The sequence below is a fragment of the Aquila chrysaetos genome, chromosome 8 (assembly GCF_900496995.4).
Source record: "Aquila chrysaetos chrysaetos chromosome 8, bAquChr1.4, whole genome shotgun sequence".
NCBI lineage: Eukaryota > Metazoa > Chordata > Aves > Accipitriformes > Accipitridae > Aquila > Aquila chrysaetos.
In genome coordinates this window covers 1,156,900-1,174,426 of record NC_044011.1, presented here as the reverse complement: position 1 = coordinate 1,174,426, position 17,527 = coordinate 1,156,900, and the positions used below count along the sequence as shown (strand labels likewise).

Sequence of the window (17,527 nt, the reverse complement as noted above, 5' to 3'; positions counted from 1 at the left end):
GTAGTATTGGGTTTTGTAACACATGCCATAAGTAATAAGGTGAATACTGACACTTAAATTAATCTTTGACATGCTGCTGTGAATCCAGCAAATATGGTATGTGGTTTTTCTAGATCCTGAGCCCCTGCAATCCCAGTGATTTCGGTGACAGTTTCTGACATCCATGCCGCTTTAAAATCCTCGTAAACCATCATTCTTATCTTAATAAAATTTTGTTTGAATTTTTGTTTGAAATTTGTCTCAATGTTATAAAGAAGTATGTCTGAGTTTGTATTTCTGGTTTTTTTTGTGTACAGATGCAAGGTCACCTACTGTACTTGGTATTTGCCCATAGCTACTTTGAGTAGTAGTGGGGGATACTTCAGGGGTGTGGTAGAATTTTACCTTGAATATGTAGCCCTTACTTTGTCCGTTTGATTTGAAGCTATAGTATTTGTACCCTGGCATGATAGTGACTTGTTATGTGTACTAGATCAAGAGCATAACTTAGCTATAGTATTTGTCAAAAGAGGAATTTGTTGAAGGTATTTTAATTCACATTGTTACAATAAGCAAAATTAATTAAAAACCAGCATTAAAATGGCTGGTTGACTCCTTACATTTGAACAATTAAGGAGTATAATTTTACTTGCTATGGCTAAGAAAGTTGTAGTAGAGATATGTGTGGACACATAAAAAAATGATTGATTTTCAGTGGAAATTACTGCTTCAAAATCAGTGGAACAATATGGCTAAAATATTATTGGCTTGTAACAACACTTTTAAAAATGTGCGTATAATTATGTAAGGGAAAGACATTTTTGCTCAGTTGTTGCCTAAAAAAAATAATTTAAAAATACCAGCCACTTTTAAAAGAAAATTCTTTGTTAATAGTTTATGTATTTTAAGAGCATCTTTGTATGTAATTTTTAGAAAGAGTTATTTTAAAATATATTTCAAGAAGTATGACAGTTGTGATATAAATTATTACAAGGATTCATCAGTCATTATATGTATGCAATATTGAATAATTAAGAGAATGAAATATGCATTTCTCATTTCCAGAAAGAGAAAACAACTTCTCTTTTACAAAGGCAGAATATGTCAAAGTATAAAGTTATAGTTTAATTTTTGTAACATTTGGTGAAATTCTACAAAACAACAATAATGAGAAAATTAAAGGGCTGCACCCAGAGTATAAAACTAGTAGAAGTTAGGTTTCTTGGAATCTTAACTCCCTTGCTCTTCTCCCTTTCTTTTGAAAGACTTGTATGTTTTTATTGTATTAATCAAAGTACTTAGTAAGATTTTGTAGTTGTAGCAAGATAGCAGGCTGTGTAAGTCCATCTACAGTTTATTTCCAGAGCCCATTGGAGATGAACTTTGGGTTAATTTGCTGTAGGTTAAGGTTTGATGGAAGGAATACTGCAAGATCTCCTCATTACCAGCCTGACTTCAATGTCGGGAAGAGTTTTCTTTTTAGTGTGTAAACATCCTTCATCCGTTGCTGCTAGGTGGAGATCAAAGCGCAATGAAACTGATTTTTTCCTTAAGCGAGGGTTGTCTTTAAAGAAAGAACCTTCCCATTCTTTAATGACTTCATCCACTTTTTCTGTCCTGAAACAATAAAGCAAATGTATTTATGATCCTTTAGGCAATATGAATTGTCTGTCTTCAGGACTGCTTTTTAAATGTACAGAGAAATTGCATAATAAAGCATCAAGTTAGTTTAGATGGGTACTGAGAAACTAGAATTTTTCTTTTTTTTCCGCAGGTTCATTCTCCAGAAAAGCTAAATAAAGGGTGAGGGTTCATTATATTCTTGGTTTTGTACTTTTAAGTGGGCATGGATACAAAACCACTGCTCCAAACACATCAGGCAGTTTGTTTCCAAGGAGAAAGTTTGGAATCCAAGTTCAAAAACTTTGCAAGAAATCCCTGTACTATAGTGGGCAGGACAGAATTCCTGCATCTGAAAGCCTTCAAAATAGGGAGGAGAAAAATCTAGTTCAGATCTAAACCTCGGAATGTAGATCTACATTAACTTAAAAAATAAAAAAAGGGCAGAAGTAAAATACAGAAAATTAAATCTCTAGCTGATTCTATAATATTTGGGCACCCAAATCCGACTGATTTCATCCTCTAAGTATGTGTCAGGATCCAGATCTAAAAGTCTGACTTGGGGGCCTTACTCAGGTAGAGTAAACTACCCAGCCAAGCAGGCCCATGCAAATCTGTCAGACTGTGTAAGATGAAAAACTCTCATGTATGAAAATAAGCTTCAGGTATGGAGTGTGTATGGTGGACCATATAATGGCATTAATTTTTAATCCAAATTTCTGCATGTTTTCAACAGCTGATTACAGTTAAGTATTAGTGACATGCTATGCTGCAGTTTGTTTTAAATGTAACGTTAAATGCTAGTCTACAAAAGAGCTTAAAGAGCAGCAGAAAAAAAAAGAATGGGGCAATCCAATACTATTAAAGTAATTTGAGGTGCATAATGCATACTAACAGACTTTCATAAATCCATTTAGGAGCCAAGCTCTCCGTTCCCTGTTTGGTAATTGGTGAAATGTAGGAGTTTCCAAATAGGAAGGTAGAGAAGCCAAGCCTGGATTTATATGCATAAATATGCCCCAGAGGGACTTTGCAAACATGGTATGGGCTCTTTTGCTTTCAACCTTAACTAGATGAATTATTCATAGTTTCATTCTTAACAGAAATAGAAATTACAAATCGGAAGCATTACCATGATATTGTTAGCTTATGAAGTAAATGCTGATAAAAAGAACTTTAAAATTTAATGTATTGTTAAAACATGCCATTCAATATACCTTCAAGAACTATCACTGTTATTCTGGAGCTTCTTGGCTGTATGGGCATGATATGACAGATACTAAATAAAGGAAAACTCAAAGCTATTGAAATGTAATGCCCACCATTTGCTTTCAATTGTTATTTTTTTAAATTCATGTTTCTCTTACTGTACAGTGCCATGAGCTTCAGCACTTTCCTTCATAATATTTCCATCTAGGATTGCTTGTTTTGTCACCAGTTCCACCTTCTCAGTTTCATGCTTCTTTACACCATCTGTAAAAGAAAATGCAGATATACTAAGCATGCAGAAGAGTGAGGACAGGATACAGGACCTAGAGATATTTTTTCCTCCTGCTGCATTGGAAGAAGATCCTTTTGTAATAACCAGTAATTTGTCAGTAGTTAGGATCCTCCTTTAGGGCCATAATCCCCTAAAGGGAAAGTGTCTAAAAACTCACTTGAAGGCAGTGTAAAGGCAATCTTGCTAGTGGTAGGCTTTTTGTCATCCTTCTGGTCAGGTATAGAGCAATGAAACCTGCAAAAATAAAAATTATCACAGTCATCTAGTAATACTGAATTACTTTAATCTAAAACTTGTCTTATGAACAGCTATGAAAAAATTAAAAATATGAGAACCATGAGAAGTTCTGTTTGATTGTAGCAACTATTTGTTTGGATTTCTCATTCTGAGTATAGAACTGAAGAAAGTTACTGAAAATATCTGTGCAATTTCTTCATTATTTTTGGACAGTTTTTCGTCAGTTTGCTGCGTGCTAGGAAGAGTTATTTAATTTTATTGATACTGAATTGTGTGTATTTTCAGAGCTAGAAGCATTAAATCTGAAACTGACTCCCCTGTCTGGAATCTTCTTATGCAAAAGTGTGAAGTTCCAGGACTGAAACTCTCCATTTTCTGTAGAAAGGACTGAGGAAGGCAATGTTCCACTGAAAGATTTCAGAATGGCATGCCTGGTTTTGTTAAGATACCAGTGCTGAGTGCAAGATGTGATATTTTGCCTTTTCCTTATCCTCCTCGTTGTTTACATTTGTATAGCTGCGTCTCTCATGTCTACGTTTCAAACTACTGGTGTTTGTATACCAGGGAAAGGGCAGACATGAAGAGTTACAACCAAGGCAAAATGTCACTGGAAGGTGTATTCTGAAATAGCATCCTAACGTGTGCCTTAAAACGCTTTGAATGATAGCGAGTAGTATGAACTCCACATGCAGACGGCCATCTGTCATGTGATGAGACATGAAGTTCTCTCCCAGAACTTCACGCGTGTGGACTTGCTTCATCAATGGTCTGAGACAGAGAGAACCCACGTCAGGCAGCTAATGGGATACGAAGTCTACATCAACATGCAGTGCCTCGAGTGAGGATGCAGTAAGCATGCTATTATCTGCAATGGATTGTGGAGACACTCTGAGCTCCAGAAAGTGTGAAATCAGTGAAGTTAATTTACCATATAACCATTTCCAAGGATATTATACTGTGATTTTTTAAATGATTCGTTCATGTATTTACAATTATGATGATTATTTCAATGACATGTTCTGAAATGGAAGATAAATTTGAATACTTTTTGTCTAAACGACGAGTACCTGTTCTCTTCTTGCTCAAGCAGACTGCGATATGTTGCTATCTCCTCCTCCAGTTTCATCCTGGTGTTCAGGAGAATTTCATGCTCTTGAAGCTGTTTCTCAATACCTCTTCTCACTTCCAGTAGCTCTTTCTCTAAGCATTCAATCTCAGCTTCTAAATTTTGTAGTTGCATGTGGTACTGCTGCTCTGTGGCACGCAATGAACGTTCTAAACCCTTTTCCTGTGAAATTTAACTCATATTTTAAGATTTGGAAAGTATATGTGTAAAGATGTTATACGTACTTTTCATTAACAACCTGTGTATTTTTACATCAGTTCTTTTAAGAATATTCTCTAGGAACAGGAGTAAAGCTTTCAAGATAATACTTTTGCTGAGAAATTTTCCAGTAAAATCTGTAATAATTTAAGACAGGATAAAAAAATGTAGCCGCCTGTTGTACCAGAAATCCACTACCATTGATTTTACAGATTTCTGCTTTTATCTGTATGGTTGAAACGATATCCAGCTTAGTACTGTATGAAAACTGAGTGGTCTGTGTTCTCTCGTAGCTTATCTATATTACTGAATTCAGTAAATTGCTGACATATTTTATCATGAATGAATTGATAAATTTGGTCCACAGATTCAAAAAAAGTTATAAACCTGATGTGAATTGGTTAGGCAGAATGACTGGGAACTTGATGAGGGAGTATTATGCAAATATTTGTCTGGCAGGTGTGAAAACATGAAAACACGTGTATATTGAATGGCAGATCCTGAATCAAAACATGTGATACTCTTAAATGTGACCAATGACTGGGTTATTACTTGTTGGTTAGTGCTCTGTATGATGAGCTGAAAGTCCACCGCAAAGCTATGCATTTCTCTGTGTGTTGTATTTCTGCTGTATACAGGATGTGATTGTTCATAAACAGAATAGTGGAATAGTTTATGCCAGGAAAAAGATTTTTTTTTTCCCCAGAAGATTTCACGTTTCATTTTATGATGCTTACCACAGCGTGGAGAGATTCAATTTCGATCTGCATGTGGTGCCACTGCCGTCTCGCTTCACAGAGTTCTGCTCTGGCTGCCTTTAATGCTTCTGCATCTTTGTCCATTCTTTTAATTGTAGCTTCCTCTAGCTACCGGGGATAAAAAAAAAGATAACAATATTAAAAAAATATTCAAATAATGAAAATAAAGTAGATACATAAAAATACCTAGTTGGAATTTTTTGAGAGTCATATAAATTTGTTAAAGGTAACAGTGATGAGTAAATATTTTATGTACCATTTAGATGGGAAGCCCTTATACTGCTATGTTTGATGGCAAGTAGCTGGCCGCATCTTTATGCCTAACATATTTGTTGTAGAGGAATTCCCATACAAATTAAGCAGTTGTATTGAGACCTTATTCACCTCTAGAGTAAATGGGCTTAACTTCATGGAAATAAGAGGAATTGCAGTCAGTTCAAGCTTCCAGGTTTGAATAAGGTTCTTTGTTTTTAATGTATTTTTTATTTCTAAGAACAGCTTTATAGAGAGGGAGCCCTTTTGAGTGGTTGCATGAATATATCACAATTGACAATTGCTGTAATTATGTTTTTGCCTGATCTAGTCATTGACTGGATTTCAGATTCTCATTTGAGGGCAAGTACCTCCATCCATTTAAACATGAGTAGCATCGTTATCCAAATCTACAACTTTTCCTTGTCCTGTAAGGACAGGTTATTTAAGATTTACCTATCACAGGAAGGAAAAAATTGGCATGTTTTCTGAGTGTATGCTGTCACCCATGTTAAATGTGACAATTCAGAAGTTAAGTGCTTGTTCTAAGCTTAATCCTGATCTAAAATACTATTTGAGATAATTTGCCATCCTTAAGGCTGAAGCTTATTCTTAGAAAAAAGTAAATAGTCAAACAAGCACTGTATTGTGTTTGCAAGAAAATTAGGGTTTTTAAGCCAATCTTGAGCATGTGTCGGGTCATTTTAGATTTAGGCTCGTCTTTGATTTAGATAATATGTTCATGCATTTAACTTCCAAAATAATTGTTTTGCTTATGAAAGTTATTTTCCTTTCAGATTCTGAGTTTTACTGCAAGTGGTGAAGATGCCATAAGCACTTGAAACAATATATGCTCTTTTGCATATTTTACTGCTTTATGTAGGTTCTTATGATGCCATCAACTCTAAGAAAATAAAGTCTTTAATTCAGGTCTTATGAAGCAAGTAAAATAAGCTTCTCCCCCCCTCCCCCCTCCCCCCATAACTTACTGACCTATTGTAATTTTACCATGCCATTGTTTTGATGAAAAATCTATATTTGGCTAATCCACAAGTGAACACTCAATATTCTTTGCTTACCCTTTTTTGCCTGGGTACTGCAGAATTTATGTGACGAGATTATATCAATATACATTGGCTGCTTTGTGCCAAACGCAAATATAAACTTAGTTTAACTATCTAGTTTATAGCTGCTGTGTGTCATTGGATTACTGTGTAGATCAGCCAGATTGCAGCAGTAGTCTGGCCTGTGGTTAAAATAAACCTCCAGAATTTCTGCAATGCCTAAGAAGTACAACAAGGTGATACAATACCTAATTTTCACCCTGAACTTCTTCATGTTTGATGTCCGAAAAGTGTTTTACAGTTTTATTTCAAAGTTTAGTTGGGTTTTAGAGATGTTTTGTATGTAAATCTAAAATAGTAGCATTGTGTGTTGATAACAGTTAATCAATCTGTATGAAAGAAAAAACTATATTTGCTGAAGAGTATAACATAGTTTTACTGTGAACAATATAAAATAGTTCCTGAAAAGGTACAGTTTTCTTTAATATAGGTGCTAAAAATGGTAAAGCTTTCTGTAAATAAATGGATTCTTTACATTGCCTTTGATTTTCAAGATTCTCTTTTCCTCTGGGATAACTAAATGGTGCTAGAGGTTACCATGTTACAGCATATGTCATCATTTTTAAAATCACAACAATATCACTGTTGCAGGTACAGAAAAACATCCAGATGAATTACACAGCATTTGTTTAGTGTGAATTTCATACCCTAAACAAAATCTATTTCCTTATCTTCTAGTTCACATCTTACTGCAGTAAAATCAAAATCCCTTCCCCAATAATATGCTGCATTGAAAAGGAAATACTGTACCTCATAGAGGCTGAGGGAGGAATTGTATAGACAGGGATTGTCTCCTTACTCTGGAAGGTGTATGTCTGTATGAAGTCATTACCTGGGTCCTTGCTGAGATGATGGTCTTTATCTGATTTCTGGTGGTGAGCGTTTCATACTTTGCCCTGATCTCATTGAGGAGCTGGGACAGTTCCATTCTCCTCCCATCCTCCACCTTGGCTAACTGAGCCTTATTGATAGGATGAGCCGGCTGCTGCAGAGCCTTCCCTGCCTGCAGTGAGAGGAGAGAGCGCGTACAGCCAGATTTTAAAGCTGCAGAGCTTTATTTTTGAGGAAGGACTGGAAGGTCAGAGGCCTCCAGTCATTTCTAAAAGCAAGTTAATAAAGCAAAGGTCTGTCACTTTTGCAGGGATTAAAATAATGATTCCTAAGTTGTGTGCTGAAATGAATATATACAATGTCTTTATGTTTTTGTTACACTATAACTGTGGTTTTTTATAACCTTAGAAATGTGAGGTTAAGAGACACAAAGCAAAGGACAAAATTACAGCTGCACAGCATGAGAGTGCAATTGCAGAGAGGAAGGGAAAGGAACAGCTTCCCAGCAGTACACCTGTATTGGTGGCAGGGCTGCTGGAATGGGCCTTCACCAGGCAGTTGTGCAGCACTGGAGCAGGTTATTTAGGGATGTTACAGAATTTCTATTCTTGAAGGTTTTTGAGAGTCAGTGAGGCAAAGCCTCAGGTGGCTGACCTGATCTGGTGTTGCGGTCTGTCCCATTTGGAAAAAGAGCTGGGCTCCTGGACATCCTCTCACCCTACATTTTGGTGTTTTTATGGGCAGAAACACAAAAAGAGGGAGAGGAGCCAGCACTACTAGTGGTAAAGAATGCTTGTGCCCCTTGTGGCAAAGGGTTTGGCTCCTCTTCTGCAAGGTGCAAAGTTCTGGTGAATTAACACTTCAAACATAGCTAACTGCTGTCAGAAAAAGTGTCTGGTTAGTCTCTGAAGGTGTTTACAATACCTCTGCCATGTGTAAGTGTGCTCAGTTCACAGAATATGCAGATTATGTAAGTTTCTTTTACCTTTCTTGACAGCTACCAGGGAGGTAGGAAGTATAGGTTGTGTTCTGTGCTGTATTTTCTGCAAAGAATTCTTGATTTCCTGGCTCACTGTAGTTACTATATGATCCCAATGATCTTGTCTGCTAAGAACGGCTCTTACCTATTTTTCAAAGTTTTTTCAGTAATGCACAATGCCAGATATTTAGGAAAAAAATTCAGATTTCAGTAAAAAATAAAAATTCACTAGATAGAATGCATTTTTAGGCTCCAAATAAGAATATACCTCAGTAAAATGAGAAAAAAGGCAGTAAACTTTTACAAGACACTCATCTTTTTAGAAGTCAAAGTATTATACCACTTAAGAGTCTCCTTGTGTGCATAAAGCTTCCTTGTTCTTGGCTCTGTCCGCTGGCACATGTAAAAGGATCCTGTGTTCTGATTTTATTTTTCTTAGCTGGCTGTTTTTCAGCTGACCTGGACTGAGATGAGAATGTTTTGTTGTCCAATATCTTTTCTACAAGTGTCTTAATTATTCTAGTTTTATGTAGTTCTAAAACCAAAATATTGGCAGTTTTTCATTGATGGTACGGGAACAATCACATAATAAAAACATTAAGAATCCATCAAACAAACATAAGATATTATACCTTAGGAGAGTATAAACATTAGCAGGAAAAGCCTATGTATTTAAGCAAATAAGAACTTGAAATGTAATTTAAAATCTTCCTTTTACTTTGCATTGCAATACCGATTGTTTACAGTTTGCTTTCAGTTCCCTGGGACTCAGAACATCTTCTGTTTACATCAGGTGAAGTCAAGGCTGTCTAGCATCCAGAAATGAATCCAGAAATGTATAAGTTTGAAATACAATATAGAGGTTTGCAGGGATATTGGATTTGGCCACACAGACCAAACTTTATGCATCAACAAGCATCTATGGATGAATCTTCACATTACCAGGAGCTAAACATTTGTCAGTTGATACAATTTTTAAAAGCTTTTAAAAAAGAAATTAGCACTAATGCTTTCTTCTTCTGTCTTTTTTTCAGGTGTAAAGGGAACATCCGGCTACAAGATCCCTGAAGGCTAAAGGTAGGTAGGTGTAAGCAGTTGTATCTTCACTAGGATTTATGTAATTTTGAATTGTAGCTACTTTCAATGTTCATATTCTATTACAGTTATTGGATTTTATTTAACTTTATAGTTCAGATACTGTGCAACAATTATTTGGATTCTGTGATACAAGGTAATAATGCTATAGTGATTGCAAACTGCTTTGGATTACCATTGTTGCTTTCTCACAAGACAATAGCTAGAGTGGTTTCTAGATTTTTATATACATCTAAACTGCACCCTAGGCAATTCTAAGTCATCTTTTAGATCATAATGTTAAATTCAGGATTAATGTGTATGTAGGTAAACTACATGGTTATGGAGTGGAAATCTACACTGAATGATGTAGGGAGTAATGATTTTGCAGCAATCACAGTTGCAGTCCTTGAGGTATGTACATTATTTCATATTTCTTTGTATACAATTATTCTGAAAGTATATATGTCTTTGGAAGAAGAAGACAAAAGAGACATGTTTTTCTCTTTGGATTGGAAATGCTGTCAATAATGGGGAAGATGATACGGTTTCAGGTTTTCCACATATGAGAAGAAAATTATGGATAGGAAAGAAAGATGATGAATGCTGTCCTGTCTTAGCTAGAGAAAAAATTTCCTTCAGTCTATAATCTTAAAGTTTCTCTATAATGGTACTCTTGGTAATCATACACAAGTACATAAACAACCTCAATTTGTCTATTTCTGATATAATTATTCTAATTTATATTGTAATTATTTTAATTAAAGAAATGTAGTCTGCAACAGTAAAAAATATTATTGAAATACATCCCATGTAGGAAGATTCTTTTCATTTATTTATCAGCACTGGTTTTAAAGGGTGAAAAAAAAGAGGTACACTTGTGTTCCATGCTTTTAGAAAAGACATTACTTCTTTAAACTGCTGAAGATGGTGCGTTTACTCAAGAGATTTTCAAGTTCTTCCCTCTTTGTACTGGCATATATGGAAGATTCTTCCATTTCACTTCTTTGGGTTATTTATCACAGTGCTTTTTCTTTAACTGAGTGGATTTTAGATGTGGCGATTCTACTATGCTGATTTAGTTCTTTGACTATTGTTTTAATTACCCTGGCCTTTATTGGTTCAAAGCAGGAAGCAGAAAAAATGCTAGTAGGGGGTTTTACAAAAGGCAGAATGGAAACACAGTATGAAATCTGTGCTCCCATTAAACGTCTGGTTTCGGTCAAGCATTTAAGGGATGTGATAGAATGTGCAGAACGTTTGTATTCTAGAGATGCAGTAAGATACATGTACAAGGTCACAGTAACTTCTTTGTCTTATCTGAGAATCACACAAAAATTGTCAACGTTTTGGCTCAAGAGCAAAGGCTTAGGTGTAAAGTGTAAGGGGACTGTATTTTTGTTCATTATTTGGTTTTGGATGAGATTCCTTTAAACAGTTCATTTGAATTGGTCATCTGGAAGCCAAATTCAGGATTCTAAAGATCACATGGTGCTCCCACCAGATGGCACTCCGGGACATGGACCCACCGCTTCATGGCTGGGGTAGCTGCGTGCTTCCAAACCAGGGTACCCCTCCTTTTCTACTACAGTTGCAGTCTCTACAATAGGTTGTTCTGTTTGCAAAAACGTCTCTCTTAAATTGATAGCTTTAAATTTTAAGTTAGCAAGTATTCCTTTAATCTTACATTTGTACATGTTAAAAAAAACCTGTTTATCTCCTAGCATTGGATTGATTTCTTTAAATTAATGGGGAGTACTATACCCCACACATAGTATATGGTAAAGCAAGATACCCAACAAAATGGCAAATATGGATCAGGAGCAGCAGTCCTAAATGAAGAATAAAGGGAGACTAATATCTTAAAGCTTGTTGAGTCCTTTTTATTAGTTAAGAAAACTGGAAAATGAGGTTAGAATAGCAAAATTATTTTATCTATTAATTTCTAAAAATTATAAAAAGGCATATCTAATTAAATGCCTAATGTGTACACCATATTTCTAGTTATTGAACAAAGAATTAGTGATACATTTGAAGAACACTGTGAAAGTAATACAGGCAGTACCAATAGACAGAAGCAGAAAATATATTGCATGGCTGCTAAGAATGAAAATGCAGGCTTTGTTTTATGTAAAAGAATCTTAGTAAAAAGCCAATCTATTTTTATCACTTCACACAAAAGAACAAAATTATTTATCCATTTTGGCTTTGAAAAAACATGGAGAGAACGGTTCCTTTGCAACATCAGGTTGTGCCTTATATCTGCTCTTCAACTTCCTTAACATGGGATGCAACAACTTTTCCATCTACCACTTCTTCGACAATTGTCTTGATCTTTCTAGTTTTGGTAGGATCTAAACATCATAAACAAAACAAAACAAAATATTTATCAAAGTGTTAAAAATTATAAAACAGAGCAGTATGTGTACATGAACAGTTACATCCTTTTCCTTTCAAATTGGCTTCTTGTTATAATGAACTCTAGGATGTAGTTAAACAGAATAGCATGTATTATTTTATTTATAAGAATGACTTTAGAAACAAAGTTTTATTCAATCATGTTCTACATACCCTGAGAAGAATCCAGTGATTGCGTTTGTGATTTGGACCCTGTCAAGGATGAGCTCTCAAATGTTACTCCCTGTCCTGTGCTCCTAAAAGTGAATCAGAGACATGCAATATGGCAGAATGTTTGTCAAGATCAGTAGAAATACCCTTTTCATGTTGGCATTGATAGATTACTTTAAATATGGAGCAAAATCATTCGTTCTCCTCAGTTAGAGTCTATCGGTATTATTTTAGAATCCTTGTATGTGCCTTACTGTCTTTTGGTGAATGTACCACTTGTTTTTACCTCTTTTTTACTGGAAAGGATATTGCTACAGGAAATAAAACAAAGGAGATATTTCGTGTAAATTAGTTACTTACACAAACTCGCCATCCAGCAAACGACGATAGGTTTCAATCTCCATTTCTAGGCGAGTCTTGATGTCTAGAAGTTGTTGATACTCCGCATTCTGGCGCTCCATATCAGCCCTGACCTGAAACAGCTGAGACTCCAGATTCCCAATCTGAAGTTGCATTTGTGAAAGCTGAGCACAGTAACCTCCTTCTGTTTCTGCTAAAGTGTCTTCAAGGGATTTTTTCTGTGTAAGAAGGATATTAAATAATCTCTGATTAAGGAAAAAAAAATTCTTTACAAAGACAAAACCAACAGAAATAGTTTAATGGGAGTAAGTATATCCTCATTACTTTGAGATTTTTTTTTTTTCTTGAAATACCAGTTTGAAAACTGGCCTTTGCTGCTTCACTGAATGTGAACATAAAAGTTCATCTGCTTTGTAACACGCTACTTGCAATCCAATTATATATATTACTGCTATTTAGGAACTAAAAGAATGCAAGATTTAATAGGAAATAAATGGAAGTCTTAAATCCTATAGAATAGTATAAGATCTAACAACACTTTTGAATTTGGAAAATTTACTCTGACTAGTTAGCAGCTTCCTTAGAACATACCATGGCAAGCTGAGATTGTAGTTCTATTTCCAAGCTCTGGAGTGTCCGTTTTAAATCTGTGATCTCACTCTTCCCTGACTGAAGCTGCTCAGTATTGGTGGAGATTTCCCTTTTCAGCTCCCCACTCTGAAATGTCAAGGAAGAATAGAGTGTAATTTTACTGTTCCAAACATTTAACTCATTTTTACATGCATTTAACTGAATTTGCTGTCTCTGGTTGTTACTTTTTCATTGAACCATGCTTCAGCCTCTTTACGATTTTGATCAGCAATGACTTCATACTGTCCCCTCATGTCATTCAAAAGCTTGGTCAGGTCAGTTCCTGGAGCAGCATCCATTTCAACGCTGACTTGGCCAAGTGCACTGCTTTGGATTCCCTGAAGCTCCTGGAGAGATTTAAAATAAAGTTTCTGTTAATAAAAGGCAAAATAGTTCTACCAAAACTATATGTAAAGAAATATATATGATATAAATTCTGTTTCAATGAGAATCCGTAGCTTGCGTGCCGATTTCTTTCACTCTTTCACTTAGTAAACTCAAAAAAGAAGAGCAAACAAAACAAATAATGAAACCAAGGAACTCCCACTGGCATAAATAAGGGAATAATTTGATATTTCACAATTCCATCTGCCTTGTTATGAATTCACAAAGAAAAAAAAAAGTACCTCTTCATGATTCTTCTTGAGATAAGCCAGTTCTTCATTCAGGCTTTCAATCTGCATCTCCAGATCTGCTCTTGTCAAGGTCAGCTCATCAAGAACTCTGCGCAGACCATTGATGTCAGCTTCCACACTCTGGTGAAGAGCCACTTCATTCTCATATCTGTAAATAAAGTAATTACATATGATTTTTCACATGGTTAATGAGGTCAAATGCAAACTATTACTATGTACTTATATAGCTTTTAATATGGAATCTTAATACATGTAATTATTATAATATTGATTAATAATTACATTAAAGTATTGTACAAGGAAAGAGATTTTTAAATACAAAAGAATTTTTTCCTTAAAATATTGGTAAGTTTTTGTAATACTAAGATGTACTTACTTCAGTCTGAAATCATCAGCAGCCAGTCTGGCATTATCGACCTGCAAAATGATTCTTGCATTGTCGATAGTTGCATTAATGATCTGGAATACAAACAATGTTCAGAGAATTATTTTATAGCTCAGTGGCTTTGCAGCTGTTAGACTCTTGTATAATTTACTATGAAAATATATAGGACAGATTTTCAGCTTCTGCAAATCAGCATGCTTCACTTAATGATAGAATACCAGTTCAGATTCTATGACTAGATAGTTTATAATCTCTGAAGACCTTGCCAGGTAGTCTGTCTATTTCAGGAATTGAATTCTTGATGTAAGAAATTGTCGTGGTTTAACCCCAGCCAGCAACTAAACACTATGCAGCTGCTCACTCACTCCCCCCCACCCAGTGGGATGGGGGAGAAAATCGGGAAAAGAAGCAAAACCCGTGGGTTGAGGTAAGAACAGTTTAATAGAACAGAAAAGAAGAAACTAATAATGATAATGATAACACTAATAAAATGACAACACCAATAATGAAAGGATTGGAATGTACAAATGATGCGCAGTGCAATTGCTCACCACCCGCCGACCGACACCCAGCTAGTCCCCGAGCGGCGATTCCCCGCCCCCACTTCCCAGTTCCTATACTAAATGGGACGTCAGATGGTATGGAATACCCCATTGGCCACTTTGGGTCAGGTGCCCTGGCTGTGTCCTGTGCCAACTTCTTGTGCCCCTCCAGCTTTCTCGCCGGCTGGGCATGAGAAGCTGAAAAATCCTTGACTTTAGTCTAAACACTACTTAGCAACAACTGAAAACATCAGTGTTTTTAACATTCTTCGCATACTGAACTCAAAACATAGCACTGTACCAGCTACTAGGAAGACAGTTAACTCTATCCCAGCTGAAACCAGGACAGAAATATGAAACTTATTAAAATTTATACTTTGTAATCTACAGGATTTTGTAGAACTGGATTCCATCACTGCATTCTCCTTTATTCAAATTAGACCAAGTCACACAGCATTGTGTGATATAGCTACAGAACTGCCGTTAATATACAAGAAAAATTCAACACAAGATACTAGTGCAATGTGGCAGGTTATTACAAGCGTTGGTACTGTAGAATAAATTTGCTCTTGGTTTCTGAAAGGAAAATATTTTTATCCAAAATATTATCAGGTGAATTACAAATGTAAAGATACGTTAAGTACATTGCTTTGCTACCTTGTTTCGAAGATCTTCAATTATAGGATAGTATTTACTATAGTCATTCCCAGATCCAGGGATACCAGCGCCAGGGCCGTTTTTCTCATACCACTCACGGATTTTGCGCTCCAACTCAGTATTGGCATCCTCCAGAGATCGTACTTTGTCCAGATAAGCAGCCAGACGGTCATTGAGGTTCTGCATAGTTTCTTTTTTTGAGCCAGAAAGAAGGCCAACATCCCCAGCACCAGCAGTGCCAAAACCACCTCCAAAACCAGATCCTGAGCTGCTACCAAAGCCACCTCCAAAACCAGATCCTGAGCCACTACCAAAGCCACCTCCAAAACCACTGCCTGAGCTGCTGCCAAAACCACTTCCTAAACCTCCACCAAAAGCACTGCCTAAGCCACTTCCATAGCTACCTCCTAAACCACTACCAAAGCCTGCACCAAAGCCTCCACCTGAGCTACTCCCAAAACCCCCACTGAAGCCAGAGCCTGAACCAAGCATAGAAGCAGCACCAAAACCTCCACCAGATCCACCACCAAACCCAAGTCCACTGCCACCAAAGCCTCCTCCACCACTAGAACTGGACATTCTCAGAGATCCTCCGCCAAGTCCACTCCGAGAAGAGAATTGCCGGGATCCACCACTTGTGCGCACAGAAAGGGCCATGGTGCTCACGGTGCCCTGATCTATTATGTGAAGCATAAAATACAGAGCAAGGCTGATCAGAGAACAGTTTAACCTTTATATGGGGAAGGCAGTGGGTGTTGCAGTAGTGGTCCCCACCTCCTAGGAAGATCTTTAATTCTTTCTCTCTCTCTCTTGTTTGGAGGAGAAGTCAGTTTAGCATGTCCTGACCAAACTAAATTATATGTGTCAATCTAAATTGCCAATGGGAGTGGAAATCTGGTGCCCTCCAGGTATTTGCTGTATGAAGGGAAATGGGTGGAGTAGAGCTAAGACATCACGATAATGTTTTGCCATGTGCAACGGAGCACAAAAATTTCTTTTCGCATTTAAATCCTTCCTAAGTAATTTTTTTGTCATTACATACTCATTGCTTTCTTGGTTTGGGGCTATTATTATAGGAGTATGCTTAAGTCAGTGGAGTGATCCCTATCATATCATACTTCCCAGTGTGTGTGTCAAAAATGTGTTTCTTTTCGTAATACTTTTCTGGCATGAATGTCTGCCAGATTAGTGCTCCTTGTATGTTTATTAAGAAGTAAGAAAAGTGATCAACAAAAGTTATGAAGAGGCATATGGACATTCAGTGATCTGCAGGTTGATCATTAATATGAAAACATAAATATACTTGATTATACTGAATATATTGTGTTTTCTGCCCTAAACCTTTCATCATTGAAGTATCTCTGTGTAATATGCATAGCCTATACCAACAGTTTATACTTTTGAGCTGAAAACTAACCATTGTTTCTTCTAAATTATTGCTATTATCTCAAAATAAGGAAAATGATTTCTGTATTTTGTGCTTTTTATAATATAAATCTAAAGATTGAATATAGCTCTTCTGGTTGCAGGTTTAGGCATGGACACACTTCAAAACCAATATACTTCTCTTTTGAAGTTATTTTGGTAAACAGAAAATTGTTTTTTCTTTGTTCTGGCTTAATTATATCATTGGATTTGTCAACTGAAATGTATTAGTTTTTAATTTATCTACATCCAGGAGCATAGGTGCTTCTTTGGGCAGAAATGTATTGTGAGCAGTAGATCAACGGTTTAAGTAAAGCATTTATGTAGAAATTAATTGATAGCCTGGTATCAGTGACTCATGATAGTGAAAGCAAAGGTTTATTTTCTTTGGCAGCTGTTTATGTACAGTAAATAACACACTGGACAGGTGAGATTTCAAAAGGAAGAGTTTTTTGTGTTTATGTTGTCAAGAGGAAAATGTAGACTCCTTGGACTGAAGATCTGGGTGTGGTATAGGAGACTTAACACTGTATGGGGAAGGGTACGTGCAGTTATTGGTAGAAAAAGGTTTAATAGAGATGGTGGTCTTTTTATTTCTGAACTGAAAGGCAAAATATATTCTTATTGATAAAATATTTTTGCTTGC

The 17,527-nt window shown here is 36.2% G+C and overlaps 2 protein-coding genes and 1 long non-coding RNA gene across 4 annotated transcripts in view; 1 reads left to right on the top strand and 2 right to left on the bottom strand.

Annotated features, from left to right (window-relative positions):
- Window positions 1-17,527, top strand: part of LOC115344443 — a 68,665-nt gene that overhangs the window by 3,958 nt on the left and 47,180 nt on the right. Inside the window, exon 2 of the long non-coding RNA XR_003924523.2 lies at window positions 9,640-9,682. This is a non-coding gene — a long non-coding RNA (uncharacterized LOC115344443). The remainder of the gene's footprint in view (window positions 1-9,639; window positions 9,683-17,527) is intronic.
- On the bottom strand, window positions 1,090-7,792 carry KRT222 (keratin 222). Of its 2 annotated transcripts, none has more exons than XM_030021714.1 (6): window positions 7,628-7,792; window positions 5,399-5,527; window positions 4,405-4,625; window positions 3,258-3,334; window positions 2,967-3,072; window positions 1,090-1,596 (listed from the first exon to the last, which is right to left on the bottom strand). In XM_030021714.1, the coding sequence occupies exons 1-6, from the start codon at window positions 7,721-7,723 to the stop codon at window positions 1,383-1,385; spliced, it is 843 nt and encodes a 280-aa protein (XP_029877574.1). In that variant the 5' UTR covers window positions 7,724-7,792; the 3' UTR covers window positions 1,090-1,382. The 2 variants fall into 2 exon arrangements, with proteins under 2 accessions (XP_029877574.1, XP_029877575.1); XM_030021715.1 differs by having other exon boundaries at window positions 7,546-7,745.
- Window positions 11,936-16,113, bottom strand: LOC115344421 (keratin, type I cytoskeletal 12-like). The gene is made up of 8 exons (XM_030021689.1): window positions 15,457-16,113; window positions 14,249-14,331; window positions 13,864-14,020; window positions 13,423-13,584; window positions 13,199-13,324; window positions 12,614-12,825; window positions 12,251-12,333; window positions 11,936-12,033 (listed from the first exon to the last, which is right to left on the bottom strand). The coding sequence occupies exons 1-8, from the start codon at window positions 16,111-16,113 to the stop codon at window positions 11,936-11,938; spliced, it is 1,578 nt and encodes a 525-aa protein (XP_029877549.1).

What these genes read in the sequence shown, in the direction of transcription:
- KRT222 (XM_030021714.1), bottom strand. Translation starts at nt 7,723, where the DNA reads ATGGAACTGTCCCAGCTCCTCAATGAGATCAGGGCAAAGTATGAAACG. An exon ending in TCATCTCAGCAAGGACCCAG is followed by an intron (nt 5,528 to 7,627) that starts GTAATGACTTCA and finishes TATCCCCGGTAG; the next exon opens with CTAGAGGAAGCTACAATTAA. An exon ending in CTTGAGCAAGAAGAGAACAG is followed by an intron (nt 3,335 to 4,404) that starts GTACTCGTCGTT and finishes TTATTTTTGCAG; the next exon opens with GTTTCATTGCTCTATACCTG.
- LOC115344421 (XM_030021689.1), bottom strand. Translation starts at nt 16,113, where the DNA reads ATGGCCCTTTCTGTGCGCACAAGTGGTGGATCCCGGCAATTCTCTTCT. An exon ending in GCTGATGATTTCAGACTGAA is followed by an intron (nt 14,021 to 14,248) that starts GTAAGTACATCT and finishes CTTTATTTACAG; the next exon opens with ATATGAGAATGAAGTGGCTC. An exon ending in AAGCATGGTTCAATGAAAAA is followed by an intron (nt 13,325 to 13,422) that starts GTAACAACCAGA and finishes TTGACATTTCAG; the next exon opens with AGTGGGGAGCTGAAAAGGGA.